An 18,727-nucleotide genomic window follows, 5' to 3' on the forward strand; every position below is an offset into this window, starting at 1 on the left:
GTACCAACAATAAGCAGAATTCCATATGGTGGTAATGTCTCCCTCACCCATGATGAATATTATGCTGATACCAGCCTTAGAGCACTTTCTTGGCTTCTTTTTTTTGCAGTGATGTCCCATGCATTTTGCAATGAATCATCCATCAGCCCAGTGCATCGTCTGAATTCTGCTTGCTGTTTCTACATTTCCTTTTATATTGTATGACACATCTAATCTGCTTAATGTGTTTGTCTTTTGCATTGTGGAGCTAGAGCTCCAAATATGGAATTTTATAAGAATGCCTTTTTTTAATTTACTTTTTAGGTATATTCTGCCTGTGAGGTTTTGTTTATTCAGAGGGCTCTCTGGAAACACTGTCACATTCTCTCATGTTTTGCTCTTTATATTCTGCTCTTCAAAGTAGTTATCAAGCTTTTAGCCTTTCTGCCCTCAAATAGGTATTATTACCTGAACTTTTATTACAAGTTGGAAGAATTTTCACTAAATGCTTTTTCCTTAGTCAGGAACATAACAGTTTGGCAGCTGTTTTCAGTGAAAATACTTACTCTCACCTCTGTCCCCCTGCCCACTGAGGTCGCCTTAATTACAATGTTTGCACCATATCCTTAGTGGCTCTGTTGGGGTCAGATTGTTGAACAAATGGCAAAAAATGGGTTGATCAATTCTCAGCACCTCCTGCCACAGGTAATGTGTTTGAGGCCTTGCAGTTAATCCTTTCATTTATCTACCTTCATTTTGTTAGTTGCCAAGGTGTTCTGTGCAGAAGAATGTTGTAACAACAGAACAAAACTTCCCATTGGAAGGGGAAACTTCACTTCAGATGAGAATCCAGAGCTAGCGGGAATGGTTCGTGGTAAAGTGAACTTCTCCCATACAAAAAATAGAAGTGTTTGGGCAAAAACCAGCCTTTGTTGTTCAAAATGTCTTGTCAGGGGAATATGTTCTGCTACTCCCTCATCTACTCCTTCTTCTCAAAGTGTCCTTCTTCTCAGGGTCTCAAAGGTGGCCAAGCCTGTAGTCTGAACTTAGATGGGCCTGACTTTGGTTTCTGCCCTTCGGGCTCAAGCCAGAAAAACAGGACCTACTGATGGGAATGGAGGGTTGCAAGGGACAGCTGTAGCCATGGGGATTTTTCTTTTCCTTTAGTTCGTTTTGCCACACATTGTATCCATGTTTTTGTTTTTGTTTTTGTTTTTTGAGCACACAATGACTTTATATATATATATATGAGGTGACTCAGTGGGGCTAAGGTCAGAAAGCTCCTTCTTGGTGTTGTTACTCAGAAATAACCATGCATTCTAGCTAGCCGAGAGCCACCATTCATCAGACTACTGGGATATGTATGCTGCAGAACTGAGTGTTTTAAATTTCACAGCATTTCCTTGTGCACAGCCTGACCGAAATCTTTGTTTGCACAGTGTAATTTACATTAGCCACCATTGTTCGTATCCATATTAGACTCCTTACTTTCAACATCACTTTAAACTTGAAGCTATTATGTTACCTAGATGGTCTTTCAAATGTTTCTGCAGAATTTGTCATGCACTGATTCAGCCCTTTCTTTTCATTTTCCAGAAAAATCGCTATGAGATTTACATTGGCCTCCTGAAAGAAGGAGTGAAGGAGCTGCTGAGTGGAGGAGAGAATGATGCATCAGGACTGAAGAAATCCCACTCGAGTTCGTCGCTCAATCAGGAGTCTCCAGTTAGTGCCAAGGTGAAACGCAGTGTCTCAGAGAGGAAGGACTACAGGCCAGAAACACCCAGCATTAAGCAGAAGGTCACTTAGGGTGGAAATGACAACTAGGGGAACAGCCATGCAGCAAAGTACCGGTGGTCAAATTTTTTCCATTTAATAACCTGTCATACATAAAAATAAGTGCATCTGCCTGAATGGGGTGTTAGTGACATTTTCTATTGTATATTTTGCTGTTTCTGTGCAGATTGTGGGAGATGTCTTTGCTCCTGCTTTGCTTTGCTCTGTTAATTTATCATTTAGCAATTGAAGCATCGGGACTTTTTTGTGTTCTGTTACTAAAGGAGCTGGGGGAAGGGTAGAGCGCTGTGACGTATATTCTGTCTCTTCCCCATTTATCTCCTCCCATCGGCACGTGGCTTTCATCTCTCAAGTCACTTGTCACTTTATTTACGTGGTGGGTGGGAAAAATAACTGGACAAATGCTGCAGCATTGTGAATATGAGCTGTAGCTGTGAGAAATTTGTACAAACAGGCAGCTGCAGAGGGCTGAATAAAGTCTACAATGCTGGGAACAGTGGTTTCCTGATAGTGCAGAGCATGTTGGTACTGGTAATTAGCAATGGGTGCTGTAGTAAATAGCCACTGTTGCTTATTGTTATTGAATTGACTCTGGACCCATGAATGCAAAGGACTGCAACCTGGAAATCTCTGACAATGCTGGGATGACAGCACTGGAATCATTTGCTTCTTTCCAAGCAAGAAGTCTTCTCCTGAGTTAGCAGGCTGGGGGATGTCCAAACCTGTGCTGTCTCTGTGTTCAGGGAGATGAGAAATTACCAAGTCAGAATGAACCACTGGGTTGTGGTGGTGGCTGCTGTAGATGTCAACCATTAGCAGTGTGTTCTAAAGACAAAGGGCCTCTGTGTAGTTTTTAACTATACGCTCTCACTTAGCTGCTATATAGAGCCTTATGATACATTGTCTCCTGATGCTCCACTTTCCAGGAGTTTCCTTGTTGGTACTGTGGATGTATGCAATATCTCTGACAGTGATAGAGTACTTTGCCCTTTCTCTTCAGGAAATGGTTTTCCTCAGCAGTTGATTTTTCTGTTTTAGCTGATATATAGGTGGAAGAGGCTGGGGCCAACTGGAGAATGACATAGACCTGTTCTCAGTCAGGGCCAGGGTTTGATGCTATCCTGGCTACTCTGTGTTGGAGGCTGGCACAAGGCAGTCTGACTGACAGATCTTACCCCTCACCTGCCAGTTGCCAGCTCACCTTGCAGTTCCAGCACATCCTGCTTCAGGCTTTCAGAAGGAAGTAGAGGCTGGGGAGAGGCCACCACAGGTAGAGCTATCCATACTTCAAAACTTTTTGGCCCACAGATCTTTGCAGTATTTGGCAGCCTTGAGTACAGAAACGATGCAGAAGTCATTTGTCTGCTTCTCAGCCCCTGTTGCCTTATGGAAGCAAGAGCATTGGTTTGTCTGGTACTGTACACTCTGAGTTTTAATCTCTGATTTGATACTGTCTTGCTGGGTGAGCTCAGACAAGTCTTTCCCTCTTCGCCTCACCCTTTCCATATACAGAATAGTATAACCATTCTGGCCCATTTCACAAACCATCTTGAGAGGTGAGTTTGAGGCCATCTGAGAAATGTTGATCACTGGTGTTTTTTCTATGCCTGGCACAGGGCAGCTGTCCTGATGGATGTAATTCTTAATGTATAGAGAAACGTCAAGATCAATGCAAGGACTGATTAGAAATGTGCTGTTATTTTCAGCCCAAATAATGTAGGGTCACACATCAAGAAAAATTACCATCTGACTGGATGTGCATTCTGCCAGACTTCCCAAAGTGTCCAAGTCAATTAGTCTAACTTATTGAACTGCTGGTTCCATGGACAGAAAAGGGAACAATCAAAGACTGAAAGGCCTTAACAGGTGCCACTTGACTTGCCTCCCCAACAGAGTACCACTGTGCTTTCCCAGTGTGCTCACTATTGGCTGTAACCGAGATGACATGCCCTCAGATGCTTCAACACCTCCTGGTACTGAAACACATCAATCCCTGCAGTTGCAGCCTGGCAGTGAAACCAGATGGGACCGATTCCATGTGTGATGATGCATTTGCAAGATGCTTGTGTGATGTGCACATTTGGCATTTGCCACTGAGTGTGGTTGCTCTATGCAAGGAGTCAGGAGGTCAGCATCTAGCCCTGGCAATGTCTGTAAAAACTGCAGTCCTGAATAGAAACTGTCAGTGCTTGTTTAGTGCTATGCCTGTAGAAGTTATGTATGATTATGGTGGAGCATGTTTTCAGTTCTCTTGCTGAAGAAAGATGCTTTCTTTTACTGGAGCTGGAGGAACAGAGTGCAGCATGCTGCACTGGGAGACTCACTGTGTGATAGTGCTTATTGGAGGGGATTGTTTGTATGTATCATATCTGGTAGGTGAACAGCTCATGGTGGATGGTGGGGGGGGGGTGGAGGGTGGGGGAACAAAGCCAGGAGGAGATCCCTGCAGCTGTTTGTCATACTCTGCTGGTTTAAAACAAACAGTAGAGAGGGAGGTTATGCTGAGAGGGGAAAAAAGACATATGGGAGATGCTGAATGCATATTTGAGAAGAAAACTTGCCCAGCTGTAGATAGTGGCATTTCATAGAAAGCATGCAACAGAAATAGAAAAAAAGGCACAGGTTTGTAAATGGGCCCTGCTTGACTTTCACAATGGGGTTGTCTGGGTGAGCTTTTCAAATGCAGCCTGGAATATGCACAGCAAACCTCTTGTGAATACAGAGTGCATAGCTTTAAAAGGTGAAGAGGTGACATTTGAACTTTTTTTTTTTTTTTTTTTTTTCTCAGCTTTTAAGATGTTCTGGCTGCTGTAGGCTGCAGTTAAATTGCTGAGCTCAAAAAGAAATGATTCCTGTAAAATGCATTTCCCAGCTTTGACAGAGAAACTGGTTAATTCCTTTTCAAAGTCGTTGCAGAGGAGATGATTTGAAGCAATAGGAAAGTCAAAAAGTGAGCTGCAAAAATGATTTTTTTTCAGTTTTTATTATTTTGTTTCCATTTCAAGGTATACTAGCAAGTGGATTAGGGTGTAAGCTTTAAGTCTCATCTGTGCTTAGCAAATGCAGTTTTTCACTGTATTTTTTAGTGATTAAACATTTGTTGAGCTTGGAGCACTCTTGGTGAGATTGTTGAGATGTGCAGATTAGTTTACTGAGAATTTGTCAGGTTCTGCTTGAGTTTTAATTAATGTCATTTTGCTCCATTGCTTTACAAATTCTAGGCATCCCAGGCACCCAAGTGAAAATGCACATTTCAGAGGCCAAGAGAAAAAGGAGATGCTGTTGTGAAAGCCTAAGCCTCCTGGACTCCCTTAGGAACAGGATCATCTACTAAGCAGTACTGTCAGTCTGTCAGTTGCTTTTTTATTTTTTTTTTTTTTTCCCCCAATGCTATTGTAAAGAATGGACACAGACTCTCAGGGGGCATCAGTGGTGCATGTTGTTGGGTGGTACCACGGGGAGTCTGACTGGATGGCTTTGCATGGTATCAGTACCCTGACTCTTTTTGCTGAATGTTTGACCTCAGTGACTCAGGAGCTCCCACTGTAATATCTTAAGAGTGTTCTGCTGAGTTCCAGCCTTCCCCTGGGGCCCCTGCATGCCTGGCTGCCCCCACCATGCATCTGATCTTAGTATGGCTTTCTGAGGATGCTCATTATGAGCTGGAGTTACATGGGGCTTGTTTTGGGCCCTGATCAGCACAGGTGGAGCTGTGTCTAGATGCTCAGTTAAGACAATGCAGCACCAGCTCCTTCAACTGCAACTGACAGACCACCACAAGTGTGTGTGTGAGTGAGCAGCCCCCAAGGCAGCCTTTGCGTTGGTGCCTCCGGGGAGGCATCGTTCTTCCTTGCTGCAGTGTGCCGCCTGGAAACCGTCGCTCAGGCAAAGCTGCAGCCCACGTCTTGAGAGGGGGATGTGGAGAAGGGAGCAGGATCGGGCCAGCATCGTTCTGTGAAGCACTGCTGGCTGCTCACATACATGGGCTCCTCTCCTGGCTGATGGAGGAGCAGCAGGAAGGCTTGGACTAGGTCTGAACATGACAGCAGAAAGGGGAGGGAGGGAAGGCATCTTTGTGCTTCTCGCTCCTCTCCTGCAACCAGAGGTGAGATACTCTCCCAAAGCTAAAATTGCCCACTCCTTTATAAGGCAGGAGGATGCTGAGATTTTTGTCAGCAGTGCTGTGAAAGAAAATCTCTGGGCCGGCTGTGTTTGTATGCGTCTTGCAGATAAATCACGCATGGACCAGTGAACATGACTGCAGCTTTTTAATCCAGTATTTATGTTGTGTCTTTAATTGATGTAGAGAGATAAGTCAGCCAGCAGGGTGATTAATGTAGCAGAGCTGTGGGGGAACACTGTTCAACTGTGACGCCAACTCAGACACTTTTTCATCTATAGCCAGCCACTTGTAAATGGTTACCAGAAGCTTTCTAAGGGCTGTAACAGCTCATCCCTTAAGTGCTTTCTCCTTGATCCTGCCCACTCCCAGGATGCTGCCTGTCCAAGTTTAGGGGCTCTTCTGGAGTGCAGTGTGCAGCGGAGCACTGCTGAGAGCAGGAATTTGAGCTAACTGGCCTCCAGAGGCTCTTCATGACCTGGATTGCACTGGTGCATTCTTGTATTGAGGCTGGTTGTCCATCCAGCTTGAAACAGCCAAGCTTTTGGCTCACTCCAATGGGACTGGGCTCCCAGTTGATGAGAGCAGTTGCTTTGGTGAGTAGGTGTCTGTGGCAGTGGAGAAAGTCAGCTGCAGAAGGATTATCATTGCATTTCTGGAGCAATTGCGCTGTGGTGTGCTTCTCGAAAGTGGAGATGGCTTTTTTCTGCAGACGGCTTGTAGCTTACAGTGTCTGCATTCTCCAACCCTAAATCAATTCTGGCCTTATCACAGTTAGTCTGACAGCTCCTCCTCCTTTCTGTCAAGCTGCTTCTGTCTGTCATCTTAGCACCTCAGCTGCTTCTGTGTAACAGGTCTCTTTCCTTCCATGCTTGTAGAAATGTGGAAAATTTGACTGTCCCATCTTGCCTGGAGAAAACCTGCTCTGAAGCAGTGCTGCATTGCATAGATAACCCTTTGAGCAGCTTTCCCATTCTGCTCATTTGTAGCCTGTATTCCCAGCTACATTTATAGCTAAAAGGTGCAAGACAAGAGTTTCAGGCTCCTGTATTCCTCTTGTGTTGTGCTGCATGAATACAAGGTCCCCCTCCCACACTGAGACCAGACACTTGTGATGTTCCTAGTCACCTCTCTACAAATCTCAGAGGCAGAGGCAGCCTTCTGGGTAGAAACTTTGACATGCTCTTTTTCATGGATTTGGGGACTTTCCCAAATTCCAGGTCATAACTTTCAGGGAGCTGTGTGGGGAAAAAAAGAAAGAAAAAAAAGACACCATTTTCAATATGTGTCCCCGAGCACAGAGAGAGGATGCCCAGAAATACCACCTTTGCAAAAGCAAAGGCAGTATAAACACCTTATCTGCAGCAATCTTCTAGGTGGCTGCTTGTTAAAACTTTACTCGTGGATCTCCAGAAACTCTGGGGTGCCACATCTGCTCTGAAAGTGCAGTTCTGAAGTCCATACTTCACCAGTGTTGCCAGAGCATGACTGAAGCTCCTCAGCATGTGCTTCTGGTGTCAGCTGCCCAGGCTGCCAGGAAGGGCAAGCTGAAGAAGCTGTGTCAGAAATGTCTTTGAAATAAGTGATCTCCAGCTTATAGAGAGTGTTATTTATAGCATATATTTGTGCAGTTTGCCTTCACTTCTCCTCGCTGAGCTCTCCCAGCAGCATAGGTATGGCTTAGTGAACTGCTCCACCTGGGGTTTCTGAGCTTTTGCTCCAGGAAGAGGAGGCTTGTTGACCTCTAGAGAAACTGTATTCCTCAAGCTACAGTCTGCTGCATGGAACCAGTTCCTATATGGCTGATGTTACTGAAGGCATTCAGAAAGCCAGTGCCACCCTCCATGGCTCTTCACGTCCTGGGTCCTGGAGCACACTGTGCTCCAGCATTGACCTCAGTGCTGGGGGAAATTAGAAATGCTGGCTTCCCTTTTCACATAAACTGTTCTGCTTGGGAAACTGCCCTTGGTTTCTGTCACCGGCTGCATCTCTCCCTTGTGACTGCAGCAGCCTCATACTGGAGTGTCACTGCTTCATTGGGAAGAGGCTAATTTAAATAAGACTTAGGATAAGAGATTGCCCTGGAGAGATGTGTCTGGAAGCCCTGTGTGAATGTCAGCTCTCCTGTTGGCAGCATCCAGCTCAACAGTGAAAGGAAACCAGCTCAGCCCTGCCTGCACGTAGGTACCTTCCTCATTTGTTTTGTTAGCTGCATTGAAGCTTTATGTTAATTATTTATTAGATCACTTTCCTTAACAAGCCCAAACTACAGCTTTCCCAGAGGCTACACTGTTGACCTGACTTTGCTGCTGTGGTCAAAAGGAGCAAATGTAGGCCAGCACAAAGTGCTTCTGTCATTCACTTTGAGTAATGAAGTATTTTGTAAAAGTTATAAATTGTTAAACAATAAGGGACCTACCATGGCATCTGCTGTTAAAGCTGTGCCAGGAATCAGCTGGAGTGCATGCCTAAGGTGTATTTGGCCTGAGGAAAAAGTACGTTTCTTGGCAATACATGGTTTAGAAATGCCACAAATTAGAAGAGTGTGGCTTTTCTCTGACATAAACCTTTGCAACTAGCAGCCTCTCTGCAGCAGTGGTCCTGTATTTAATTCACCTATACTAGACCAGCACAGCGAGATGCATTTTGCTCAAGCAGACAAGGTTTCAGCTTTGCCTTGGGCAATGTGAATATCCTTGTTTAACCACTTAGCAGCTAGCCAACTGCTATGGAGACATGTTGGACACAAAGTCCTTTGTCTTCCCAGAGCCTCTTGCTGGGAAAAGGCTGATTTGTGGTTCCCTGTTTGTGCTGCTTCACAAGGCTCGTGCTATTGACAGTGATAGTCTTAAGTCACTTACACACTTAGGAAAACTTGGTGCTCAGTGCTGTCAAGTTGAGAAAAACTGTAGGATGAGAACAGTGGTGGATTTTTTTAAATTTTTATTTTTTTAATATGTACATATTCGTGACATCTTACTTGAGGCTAGGGTTATAACGTGGATAAAAGAACAAAGTTTTCTGGCAGTTTGAAAACTTTAAAATCAATACTCTCTGTGTGAGGTACAATCTGAGGCTTACAGTACGTGGTGAATGTGTTTAAGTGATGCCTATAGATGTGTGTATGTGTTCCATAGGTATAGTATGGCTTCTATGACTCAACACTCCAGAGCCTGCTGTTCTTTTCTGAGGCTTATTTTGGTCAAAGCACTTAAGAAGCTACCAGCTTTGTTAGGATGCTTGTTCTAATTGTTCTCAAAATAAGTTAAAGAGTCATCAGAGCTTTTGCAGAGTTAGCCTATCCCTTGTGTTGCCCACCAGGGGCTGTGTGTAGCTGAAAGCAAAGGCATATATCTGAGAGTCTAAGCAAGGATCACTGGGTTCTATTTTCTGCTAGCACAACACTGGGCTATCTCCCCATTTCTGTTATCATATGTATCTACTTCTGAATCTACTAATGAAAATCACACTCTGAAGATCAAATATACAGCTTTACTTGTGTGCCTCCGGTGGCGCAGTGGTAGAATTGCTGCTTGCAACACCAGAGGCCCGGGGTTCGAATCCCCCCTGTGGCACAAGTGGCAGAAGTGCCGCTCTGCTACACAGAAGGGCTCGAATCCCGGGAGTTGGACTCGATGATCTCTAAGGTCCCTTCCAACTCGCACGATACTATGATACTATGATACTATGAAATTGTTGACCTCACTCTGTGAAAATTCAGCAGAAGGGCCTCATGTCCAAAATCGTGTCCAAGCAGGACAGGTGCCTGTGATGTCTCCTGCAGACAGAGTCATACAGCAGTAGTGAGGGTTTCTTTCTGCAATTGTCCAGATTTCAAGAGGAATGTTTTTTTCTTCAGTGGGGAGAAGAAGAGCAACAGGAGTAAAATATCACTGTAAGGCTTCTTGCTTGACTCCCAAAGGTTTCCCTTGTGGTATTTAAAGAAGTTGTTAAGAAGTTGCTGGGCTAAGTAAAGGCATAAGGAAGTCCAGCGGATTTTCCCATTTGCTCTAGCTAGTGCAAAGCTAGGAATATCTGCATTATCCTAGGAGAGAAGGAGCAGAGCCAGAGGGTGGGATTCTTACCTGAAGTCATAGAACTCTTATCATGCAGTTAGCTAAAAGTATTTGAGCAGCCTTTGTGAAGTTATGGCTGTATGCTTCACTGGACCGTGGCCAGAGTGTTAGTGTCTTGCAAGACTGAGATGCAAGTTGACTGCAGCGGTGGGTGAAATTAAGAGGGACATCCTCATAATCTTCCTTTGGATCAGCTGTAATCCTTTTCAGGCACCAAACTCTCCCTCGGGTTACTTGCTTCTCTTGGTGATGCAGTGAGATGATGCAGTTCAGAAAAAGCGCCTAATTAACAGTTACTGTTGAATAGTACCCCGATGGGAACAGTAACCCTTGGCAGCAGTAGTGCAAAGAGTGTCTTACACATGTGTGCACACGCTGAATCTCTTTTGTGCAGACTTAATTTTACTGAGCCTAACAGCAGTCCTTGCAAGATCTTTCCTTTTGGTGGCCTCCTGTCCCTTTTGCCAAGTGCAGGAACCTTCTTTCTAATACTGTTCAACTCAGTTTACTCTCATCACTGACTCAATGGAGTGTTCTTCATGCGACACACTGGAGACGCAGTCCTGGTCTCACTGCTCTGTGGTACTTCTTGGCTCTGCTCTGAGACAGCATTGAGGTAATCACTATCTTTTCTAGCAGCATGAAATTTTGCTGCTCTGACTCTTGGTCTGGTCAGGTTTGAGGATGTCTTACCACCAGGGCACTCCTTCTTGTCCCTGGATGCATTCATTGCCAGAAAAGCACATTCCTCCTTGGTGGTCAGAGTCAGAGCTGTGCTGATTTAAATCCTGGTTCGTAGGAGACATTTCCATGTGCTGCTGATGTCCACAAGGACTCAAACATGTATTGCTTATACAGAGATGGTTTCCTGAAGCAGAGTTGTCGCTCTTTTCTACAGGTACCACAGGATGCCCTCCCTTATTCTGCTTCATGTAACTGGTACTAGAATGATCATTTCCTGATAAATGAAGGCACTTAATCAGTCCTCTTCTCTGTGGAAGAAGGACTTCTGGGGATATTGTTATATCATTTAAAATAATATTTTGGAATTTAAGTTTACATTGCTTTATTTTTCACTTGAGGTGACTGTATATAAATATTTTCCTCTATTTTATCATTGCTGATAAAGTAAGCCTACAGTATACAGACAAATAATTTGCCTTTGATGTATTGAAACTGTGAGATATAAAGTAGAATTCTCTCTTGTGTCCATGTTCCTGATTATTACTCTGTTCCTCTGTGTTTTTATAAGCTGGAATAAGTGTTGCTTACGGGCAACAGAGAGCCTGCAAGCTTCCCAATAATTTTTATGTAATTGAACTCAAGCAACCCTAGTGAAGGATCTCACATATGTATAATGATATATGTATATGTACAAACTTTAGAAAGAAATAAACCAAATGTATTTCATCTTCTGCAGTTGAATGGTTTCTTTTGGAGCCCTTACCTTTTCTTTGTATGCATAGGAACATGAAGGTGGTACCGGGGGCTCTTAGCAACCCCTAGCTGGGCTGACCTGCCCAGGGAAAATGTGTATCCACCAGCTGGTACAGCCGTTCCCTGGAGCATCCTGTTTGCCTCTGGCAGTCAGCAGACTCCAAGTTTCAGGAGCTGGAGAGTGTGTGTACTCCGTACCTTACAGAAGCATAGTCTGGACCAGCATACCACTGGCATCGCAGAATGCATTGTGGTGCTACACAGCAAACACTCCCTATCACAGGAATCTTGAGGAGACACGTGGTTGGGGCCAGCAGTAGTGCATGTGCACTAGTCCTAAGTGAGCACAGCTCAAGCATCTCTCCTTGTATCCCTGCAAGAGGTGGAAAAGTGGAAAATGACCTCAGCCATTTTCATAGAATCATAGAATTACCCAGGTTGGAAAAGACCTTGAAGATCATCAGGTCCAACCACAGCCTAACCAGTACCCCATCTCTAAAAAACCTCTGCTAAATCATATCCCTGAGTACCACATCCAAACAGCTCTTAAACACATTCAGGGATGGCGATTCAACCACCTCCCTGGGGAGCCTATTCCAGTACCTAACTACCCTTTCTGTAAAGAAGTTCTTCCTAATATCCAACCTGAACTTGCCCTGGCGCAACTTAAGGCCTTTTCCCCTTGTCCTTTTTTTGCAGAACACTTTGCTTGAGAGCAGGGTTGGAAATTGCTGATGGCCTAGTGAATGGAAGGAAACAAAGACCCATGACAGACAGAAAAGCAGGATGCTAAAGAAAAAGAGAGAGCACGGAAATACAGTTGGGATTGGGTTCACCAGAGTGAAGGGAAGGAATCTGCACATTGCACAGAAGGCAAATGATTTTGTGTTTGCTGTTCTTGCACTGGATGTGGCTCGTTGTGGGAGCGGAGGAACTGCTGAACGGGTAACAGGACACCTTCAATCATGGGTTTGGCACAGAGAACATTCACAGAAGGGCTGTGAGGTTTTGTTCGGAACAGTGGTAAGGAAGCTATTTTTTTCTTACCAAGATCTTTCTGAATGACCATTTTGAGATGATTATTTTTTTGTGTGTTTTTTTCTCCTAGAAACTTGGCATATTGCCTTAGATGAATAGCAAGACTTGAGGTAGTTATGCTATCTTTCCACAGTATGCTATGGGATGTCAGACTTTTTCTTTGCTGTTCCGGTATTTCCCATCCTGGTTACATCAAAGCTTTGGGAGTTTCTGGTCCTAATACATGTTCATGTCTTAGTATTTCTTCTAAGAAAGGTGGTGGTGAAGAGGAGTGGGTGTTATACTTAGGAAGGTGTATTTAATTCCTCCTCAAATGTCCAAATGAATGTTTAATTGTTTGTAAAAGGTAATGTCAGTGCTGATCACTACATCTTTTCCTGTTTTGTCCTCCCATCTGACCAAGTCAATTCTGAGCACATTCTCTTTATTCTTCGTTGTCCATTTTCAGTTTACATTTCCAAGTAATAAAGCTATCAAGTGAACCCAGAAGGTTATATATACAGCTAAAACCTCCACAGTCCGCAGAAACTGCAGATGTCTTTTGCTATTTATAAATAATCTAGCATGAGAGAGTGACTTCAACCCAAAGTAAAGCACAAATAGGTCTAAAAGATCTAAAGTTGGCATGGATATCTCTAGATTTGAAATTGGAAGAGTTCTTAAGATAGATAGCAAAGTACTGATGTGCTGTGGTGGCCTCCTAAATGACAAGACAAGGACAAAAATACCTGGAGGCTTTTAAGAGCCTGGAGCATTATGAAGAGAATGATATGGTGATGACCCAGGTTTTCATCTGTTATGTCATTGTATTTTCCTGCTCTGTCTTTCTATGTTTGCTGCTGCTGAACAGATGTTTTTCAGAAGAAATTATACCACTCACCACCCTAATAATTTCTCCCTCAAATTGGGCCACGCTAGAAGAGATGAACTACTTACTACACAACAGATTGCCACCACTCTGGGATTGGTCATATTCATTACAGGACCTCTCTTCTGGTCATGATTCCACAGCTAATTTTTGAGTGGATAAGGCACATAGGTGATGTAGATCTTTTTTTTTTTTTTTTTTTTGTTGATTATCTGAAGCACACCAATTCTTCTTAGAGAAGATCTGAGGTAAACAGTAGAAAACTGTAGGGTCCCCTATGCTTAAAGCAGTCTATCAGCAGTACTGGATGAAGCTGACATTGCCCCAGTAGGAACTTCGGAAAAAAATGTATACAGATGTAGCAGAACTGGGCCAGTCACGAGCAAGTAGTATCAGTCTTACAGAGCACCTGAAGCAGAGAAAAGAAGGTATGAAAAAGAGACAAAAAATGTTCCAGAAACAGAAATGGTGACAAGTAAGGTAGAAAATCAGGTGAAGAACAAAGTATGGGGGAATATTCTGGAGGGAGGGGTGCTTGTGCCTATGAACAATGGTGCTGCTGACTTACAAACCCAAGTCAGATGCAATTCCTGTGCGACAACCCGTTGATTTTAAATTAGGTCTGTGTCTGAAAAAATTGGTGTGGGTTGCAGAAGGATAAGTTTGAACCCTGGTTACAGGTCATGTGGAGAGGGAAAGGTGGTGGATATGTAACTGAATGGTAGCTCTGTGTGATGTGTAGCATGTAAAAGTACTGATTAACAGATCTGTAATTGTATAATAGTGGAGAAAATAGTATAATTGTAGACAAGTGAGAGTTTTATGTTTATTGGGTAATTGGTATGTTCCTTACTTAATAACTTGACCAGTTTCTTAGTAGTGGTTTGAGTTGGTTCCTGAAATAAGTTGAATGGGGAGAAAGGCTCCGGGACAGGTTCCACCTAGTGTAAACTTGGTCCAGCCACTATAAGTTTAATGACTCCGGCAATTAAAAAGATGTTTGTAGGAATATTTGGAACTATTTGAATTGTGCAGGAGCTCTGCCAGGGGCCACAAGGTAAAAAAGGATGAATACTGAGAATGCAAAAATGACAGTAGGAGGACATTTTGAGAAATCAAGGTTTGTGAGTTAAAATCTCGGGGACAGACTTCTGAAGTGCAGAAGCGTCATGTTTTCTCTAAGAACAAACACTACTTGTCTGCACATGTGAAGGCATTGGTGGGTCTTTATCTGTGCAGTCTTGAAATGTAGGTGAAATGTATTGTACAGATGGCTGGAAAACTGCAGATGACTGCAGAATATAGCATCAAGGATAGGAAGCTCTGTGGAAAAAAATGTCAGGGAGGATTTGCAGCAGGGGAGAGCAACAAGGAATGGTTTGAAACCCTAAAGCAAGGAGAAAACTGAGCAAGAGTGTAAAGAAATAGCATGGGAGGCAAGCAAACTGCATACAGATCCATCTATCACTTGGAAAAAGCAATCCATTAATAAGAAAGGAGCAGCCACCTATGAAGGTTGCCTAACACCTCCCTTTGTCTTCTGGCAAAAAGTTCGTGTTCCCCCACTGTTTGCAGGGGAGATTCGAACACTCTCAGGGCTGCCGTGAGGTCAAGAGAGGGTGCTGTGTGCTGGCCTTCAGAGAAGACTGCTCAGAGGTGGCCAAGATAAGTACTCCTTTCTGTGCTTTGTAGCTTGGAAGACAGCAGCATCCCTGGGTCTGTGTGCTGGCTGCTGGATGTGGAATTCTTTGTTGGGAAAAGCAGGGGAACAAAAACTCACAGACAGCAAACTTCCCCTTGCACCACTGTGCAAAGATTGTTCAAAAGAAAACAAAAAACAGTGGGTTTGTGTTTGTGTTTTTTTTTTTTTTTTCTCTGAAGGAACAGTCTTTGTCAGACATAAATCATCCTTCTGTCCATCCCCCTCACTCTTTCACTCTGTGCTCAGAAGTGCTCAGTAGAGATGTTCTGTCACCTCTTTGAGAAGGTATTTTTTAATTGGCTTGAGCAAGCTTCACCCTTCTGCCCACATATCCAGAACAGCACTTTGTCTTTTCAGATGAACTCCAGCCACAGCCTGTTAGTAAGGATGCATGTCTCTAGAAACTTGGGGTGGATACAATCCCCAGAGCAGGCATGTGCTTGAAGGTAGATAAGGTGATGACTGGAGCACTGCTGTGATGGCAGGTGTGGAAAGCATTCCTGATGAAACAAAAGCATGTGTGATACCCACCTCTCAGTGTATGCTGCCCTCCATCGCATACAGAGCCGTACTCTGCTGGAACATGAAGTCCTGAGTCTGGGGTGGATGGAGCCAGAATAATTTGCGGTGTGATGCAGACACCAATTATTGCACCCCTGGCTTCTCCCAGAGTGATGCTTGCTATGGTAGGCTCTTGAAGTGGGCTGTGCCTGGGGTGGCAGTACTCTCCCTGTCTGGGCGTTTTCAGCAGATCCTGCAGAGATGGTTTTGTGGGGGCCTTGCAGCTACCCAGTGATAGCAACCATAGTGTAAAACCCGAATCTCTGCTACTGCCGCCGTACCCACGCTGCGTTTCTCAGGCAACTGAGGTGTGGGCGGCAGTTAGAGGTTGTAATTGCTTTTGGGGTGGGGGGGAAAGAAAAAAAAAAAAAACGAAAAAAAAAACCACCACACACACACAAAAAAACGACCCCCCCACCCCCCAAAAAGAAAAAAACCCAAACAAAAAAGCTCCACAGAGAAAGAAGTGCTCTTTCTGTTTAGCTGCAATTCCTGACTACACTTCAGACAAATTGTCAGAATCCACATTCCTGTTGGCAGGGAGCCAGACTCCCTGGCATGCTGATTAAACGGTGTGTGGGCAAAAAGTAGGCAGGTGGTGGGGACCCAGTACAGTGAAACCTCACTCAGAGAGCCTTGTTTTCATTTGCTGCTTTTTTTCCCTTCTTCTTTTTTTTTTTTTTTTTTTTTTCTTTTTTTTCTTTTTTTTCTTTCTTTTTTTTTTTTTTTTTTTTTTTTTTTCTGCCCTCCCAGTTCCTCTAAGGCTAGTTTTCTGACCATTCCTCATTGGCTCCATTTTGAGTCTTGAACCTCTGATGTTGGGAGCTGAGAAGATCAGTGAACCCAGAGCAGCAGGTGCTCATGGTAAATAATCTTCACTGGCAGGTAGGCAGGTAAACCGGCAGGAGTGCAGTAAAACTGCTGGAGAGACCCAAAACATTGGACTACAGCAATAAAAAGGAAATTCTTATAGGTGGATGGGACTCTTTTCTTTCAGCCGCCCATCTGGACATGAAAGGATGTCCTCCAGCTTCAGTCTCCCTAGTTGCTCTGTCCATAAGGGCTCTGGGCTCTGACACCAGTGCTGGGGAATTTCAGACATCAGCCCTTCTGCTGCTTGAACCTCGCAGCCATGGCATTTCCACTGCATTGTGTGTGTAGACTGGGGACCTTTGCGTTTCTCCCAGGATATTGTTCTATCTGACAAGGTGGGATCCCTTGGTTTAGACTGTCCTGCATGTTCACTAACCTTTTGTTTGTTCTTTTATCATTTTTCCTAGGGATTATTTGCACACTGTCAGAAAGAAAAGATGAGTTGACGAAGCCTCTGTGGCCACAGCATGCATCATGTGGATGCTCTCTCTTTTCAGGAATACAGTGATGGAGCTCCACTGTAATTCCACTTCCATGTCTCTTCACTTCCATGTGGCAGGTGATGCCACCACAAAGGTCTTAGCTGGACAGCTGCATCTGAGTGGAGGTAACTGCTTTAAAATGCGTGGGATGTACTGCATCTGCTGCTCATTGGCACTCTGATTCAGATGACCCCCATGCAGTCTGGCTTCCGGAGTGCAGCATGCTCAATCCTGCAAGAGCCTCTTAAAATCTGAACACGTTCCCCACAGCAATTTGATTCACATCTTTAGCTAATTCCTCTTGAACTTTCTACAAGATCTGGCACAAACAAGTCCCTAGAGGTATTTTACAGCCCTATGGGCTCTTGCTGTGCTTGTGATTCATCAGATGCCTCTTCATGTTTAGCTCAGAGTGCAGTCTGACTGACAGGGCCTCCTTGCCAAGCATTAGGAGATGCAGATGTCCTCCAGGGGACATATGCCAATCATGCAGTCTGGGTCTTGTCCACCCTTGATTTCAGAGGGTGCCCAGGAATCCAGCCCACCCCAGCCTGATCTGGTGTGTGCCTGGGAACCAGAAAGGCTTCACCCCTAGCTTGGCTGGGAGCAGACAAAGGCCAAGGCTGAGTGCATGTGCCAGTTCTTCCTGTACTATTTAAATGCAAACTCTCCAGGGCAGGGGCCTTGACCACATTCAACAGTACATTCAACAGTAATAAATATTAATCCCCATGATTTGCAAACTGCAAGGCTTTTGGAGACTGGCATGGCTTTAATGGAGAGCACAAAAGTCCTGGCACAATGTTTTATGAGCCCTGGAGATGGTTTAACTTGTTTGAATGCATACTTGGCTTTGAGTCACAGATGTGATCGATCAAAGGAGCAGTCCTTTCCTTCTGACTCACCAAGGCTGTTTCTGTGAATTCGAGGGGTTTAAATATCCATTTGACTCAATTCAAGCTTCTAGGAGTCAGGCTTGAAAAAAATCTGGCTGCCAAAACCACAGGCGTAGCAACCACAGGCGTAGCAAGGGATAGATGGTATGGATGCTAAAGGCAGAGAGCATGTCCTCAGCTTTCACCAGCTGAGAGCTGAGCTCTGCTGGCTATGAAATGCAAATTTGCTGGGGTACCAAACCTAAAAAATAAAATAAAATAAAATAAAATAAAATAAAATAAAATAAAATAAAATAGACTTTAAACAACAGAAAAAAATAAAAATAAAAATCCTGCAAATCCTAACCAATCTCTCTGCAGTAAGATTTTCAAGTTTGCCATCCCATGCCTTAGAATCCTGGTTTTGCTTAGGGACCAGCCCCATTTATCTATTCAGTTCCTTCCATTGCAGTGCAGTTTTTATTCCACATTTCCTCAGCACACAACAAGAACAAGAGCTCCTATAGGTTTCTGCAGCTCTTGGCCTGTTCCTCTTAGAACAATGAAAAGCTGCCATAGTTGATTGTTGCTGTTGTTTCTGATGGATGTGAGAAAACACTGCATTTGTTTGGCTGCTTGTATTAGCTGTAGAATTGTCTAGCTGAAGTTTGTCATCCTTTGTTCCCATCTTTCCATGTGAAGGCTTCCCAGTAAACTTTTCCTGTGCCATACCTCTCTTTTACTGGGCTGTGGATTAAGTACTATTTGCTTTTGCAGAGATTCATTCTCTACAAGGGCAGAGACAGCTGCCTCTGCTCACCGTGCATGGAGCCCCTATCTGGAATCTCAGAGGTCTTCTCTGGGAGACATTTTGGATCTTTCAGGTTTCTGTCATCATAGACTTGTAGAAAAATCAGTG

General features: G+C 44.0%; 1 protein-coding gene across 7 annotated transcripts in view; it reads left to right on the plus strand.

The window, feature by feature from the left end:
- Positions 1–18,727, plus strand: part of PSD3 (pleckstrin and Sec7 domain containing 3) — a 137,776-nt gene that overhangs the window by 104,068 nt on the left and 14,981 nt on the right. For 6 of the 7 annotated variants that reach the window (XM_072360364.1, XM_072360362.1, XM_072360360.1 and 3 more), the window contains one exon: positions 1,576–11,382. In XM_072360364.1, coding sequence (XP_072216465.1) covers positions 1,576–1,788 — 213 coding nt within the window. In that variant the 3' untranslated portion in view covers positions 1,789–11,382. Of the gene's footprint in view, positions 1–1,575; positions 11,383–18,727 lie in introns of those variants that run through there. The other variant, XM_072360361.1, reaches the window with a different exon arrangement.

This window comes from Excalfactoria chinensis, chromosome Z (assembly GCF_039878825.1).
Source record: "Excalfactoria chinensis isolate bCotChi1 chromosome Z, bCotChi1.hap2, whole genome shotgun sequence".
Lineage (NCBI taxonomy): Eukaryota > Metazoa > Chordata > Aves > Galliformes > Phasianidae > Excalfactoria > Excalfactoria chinensis.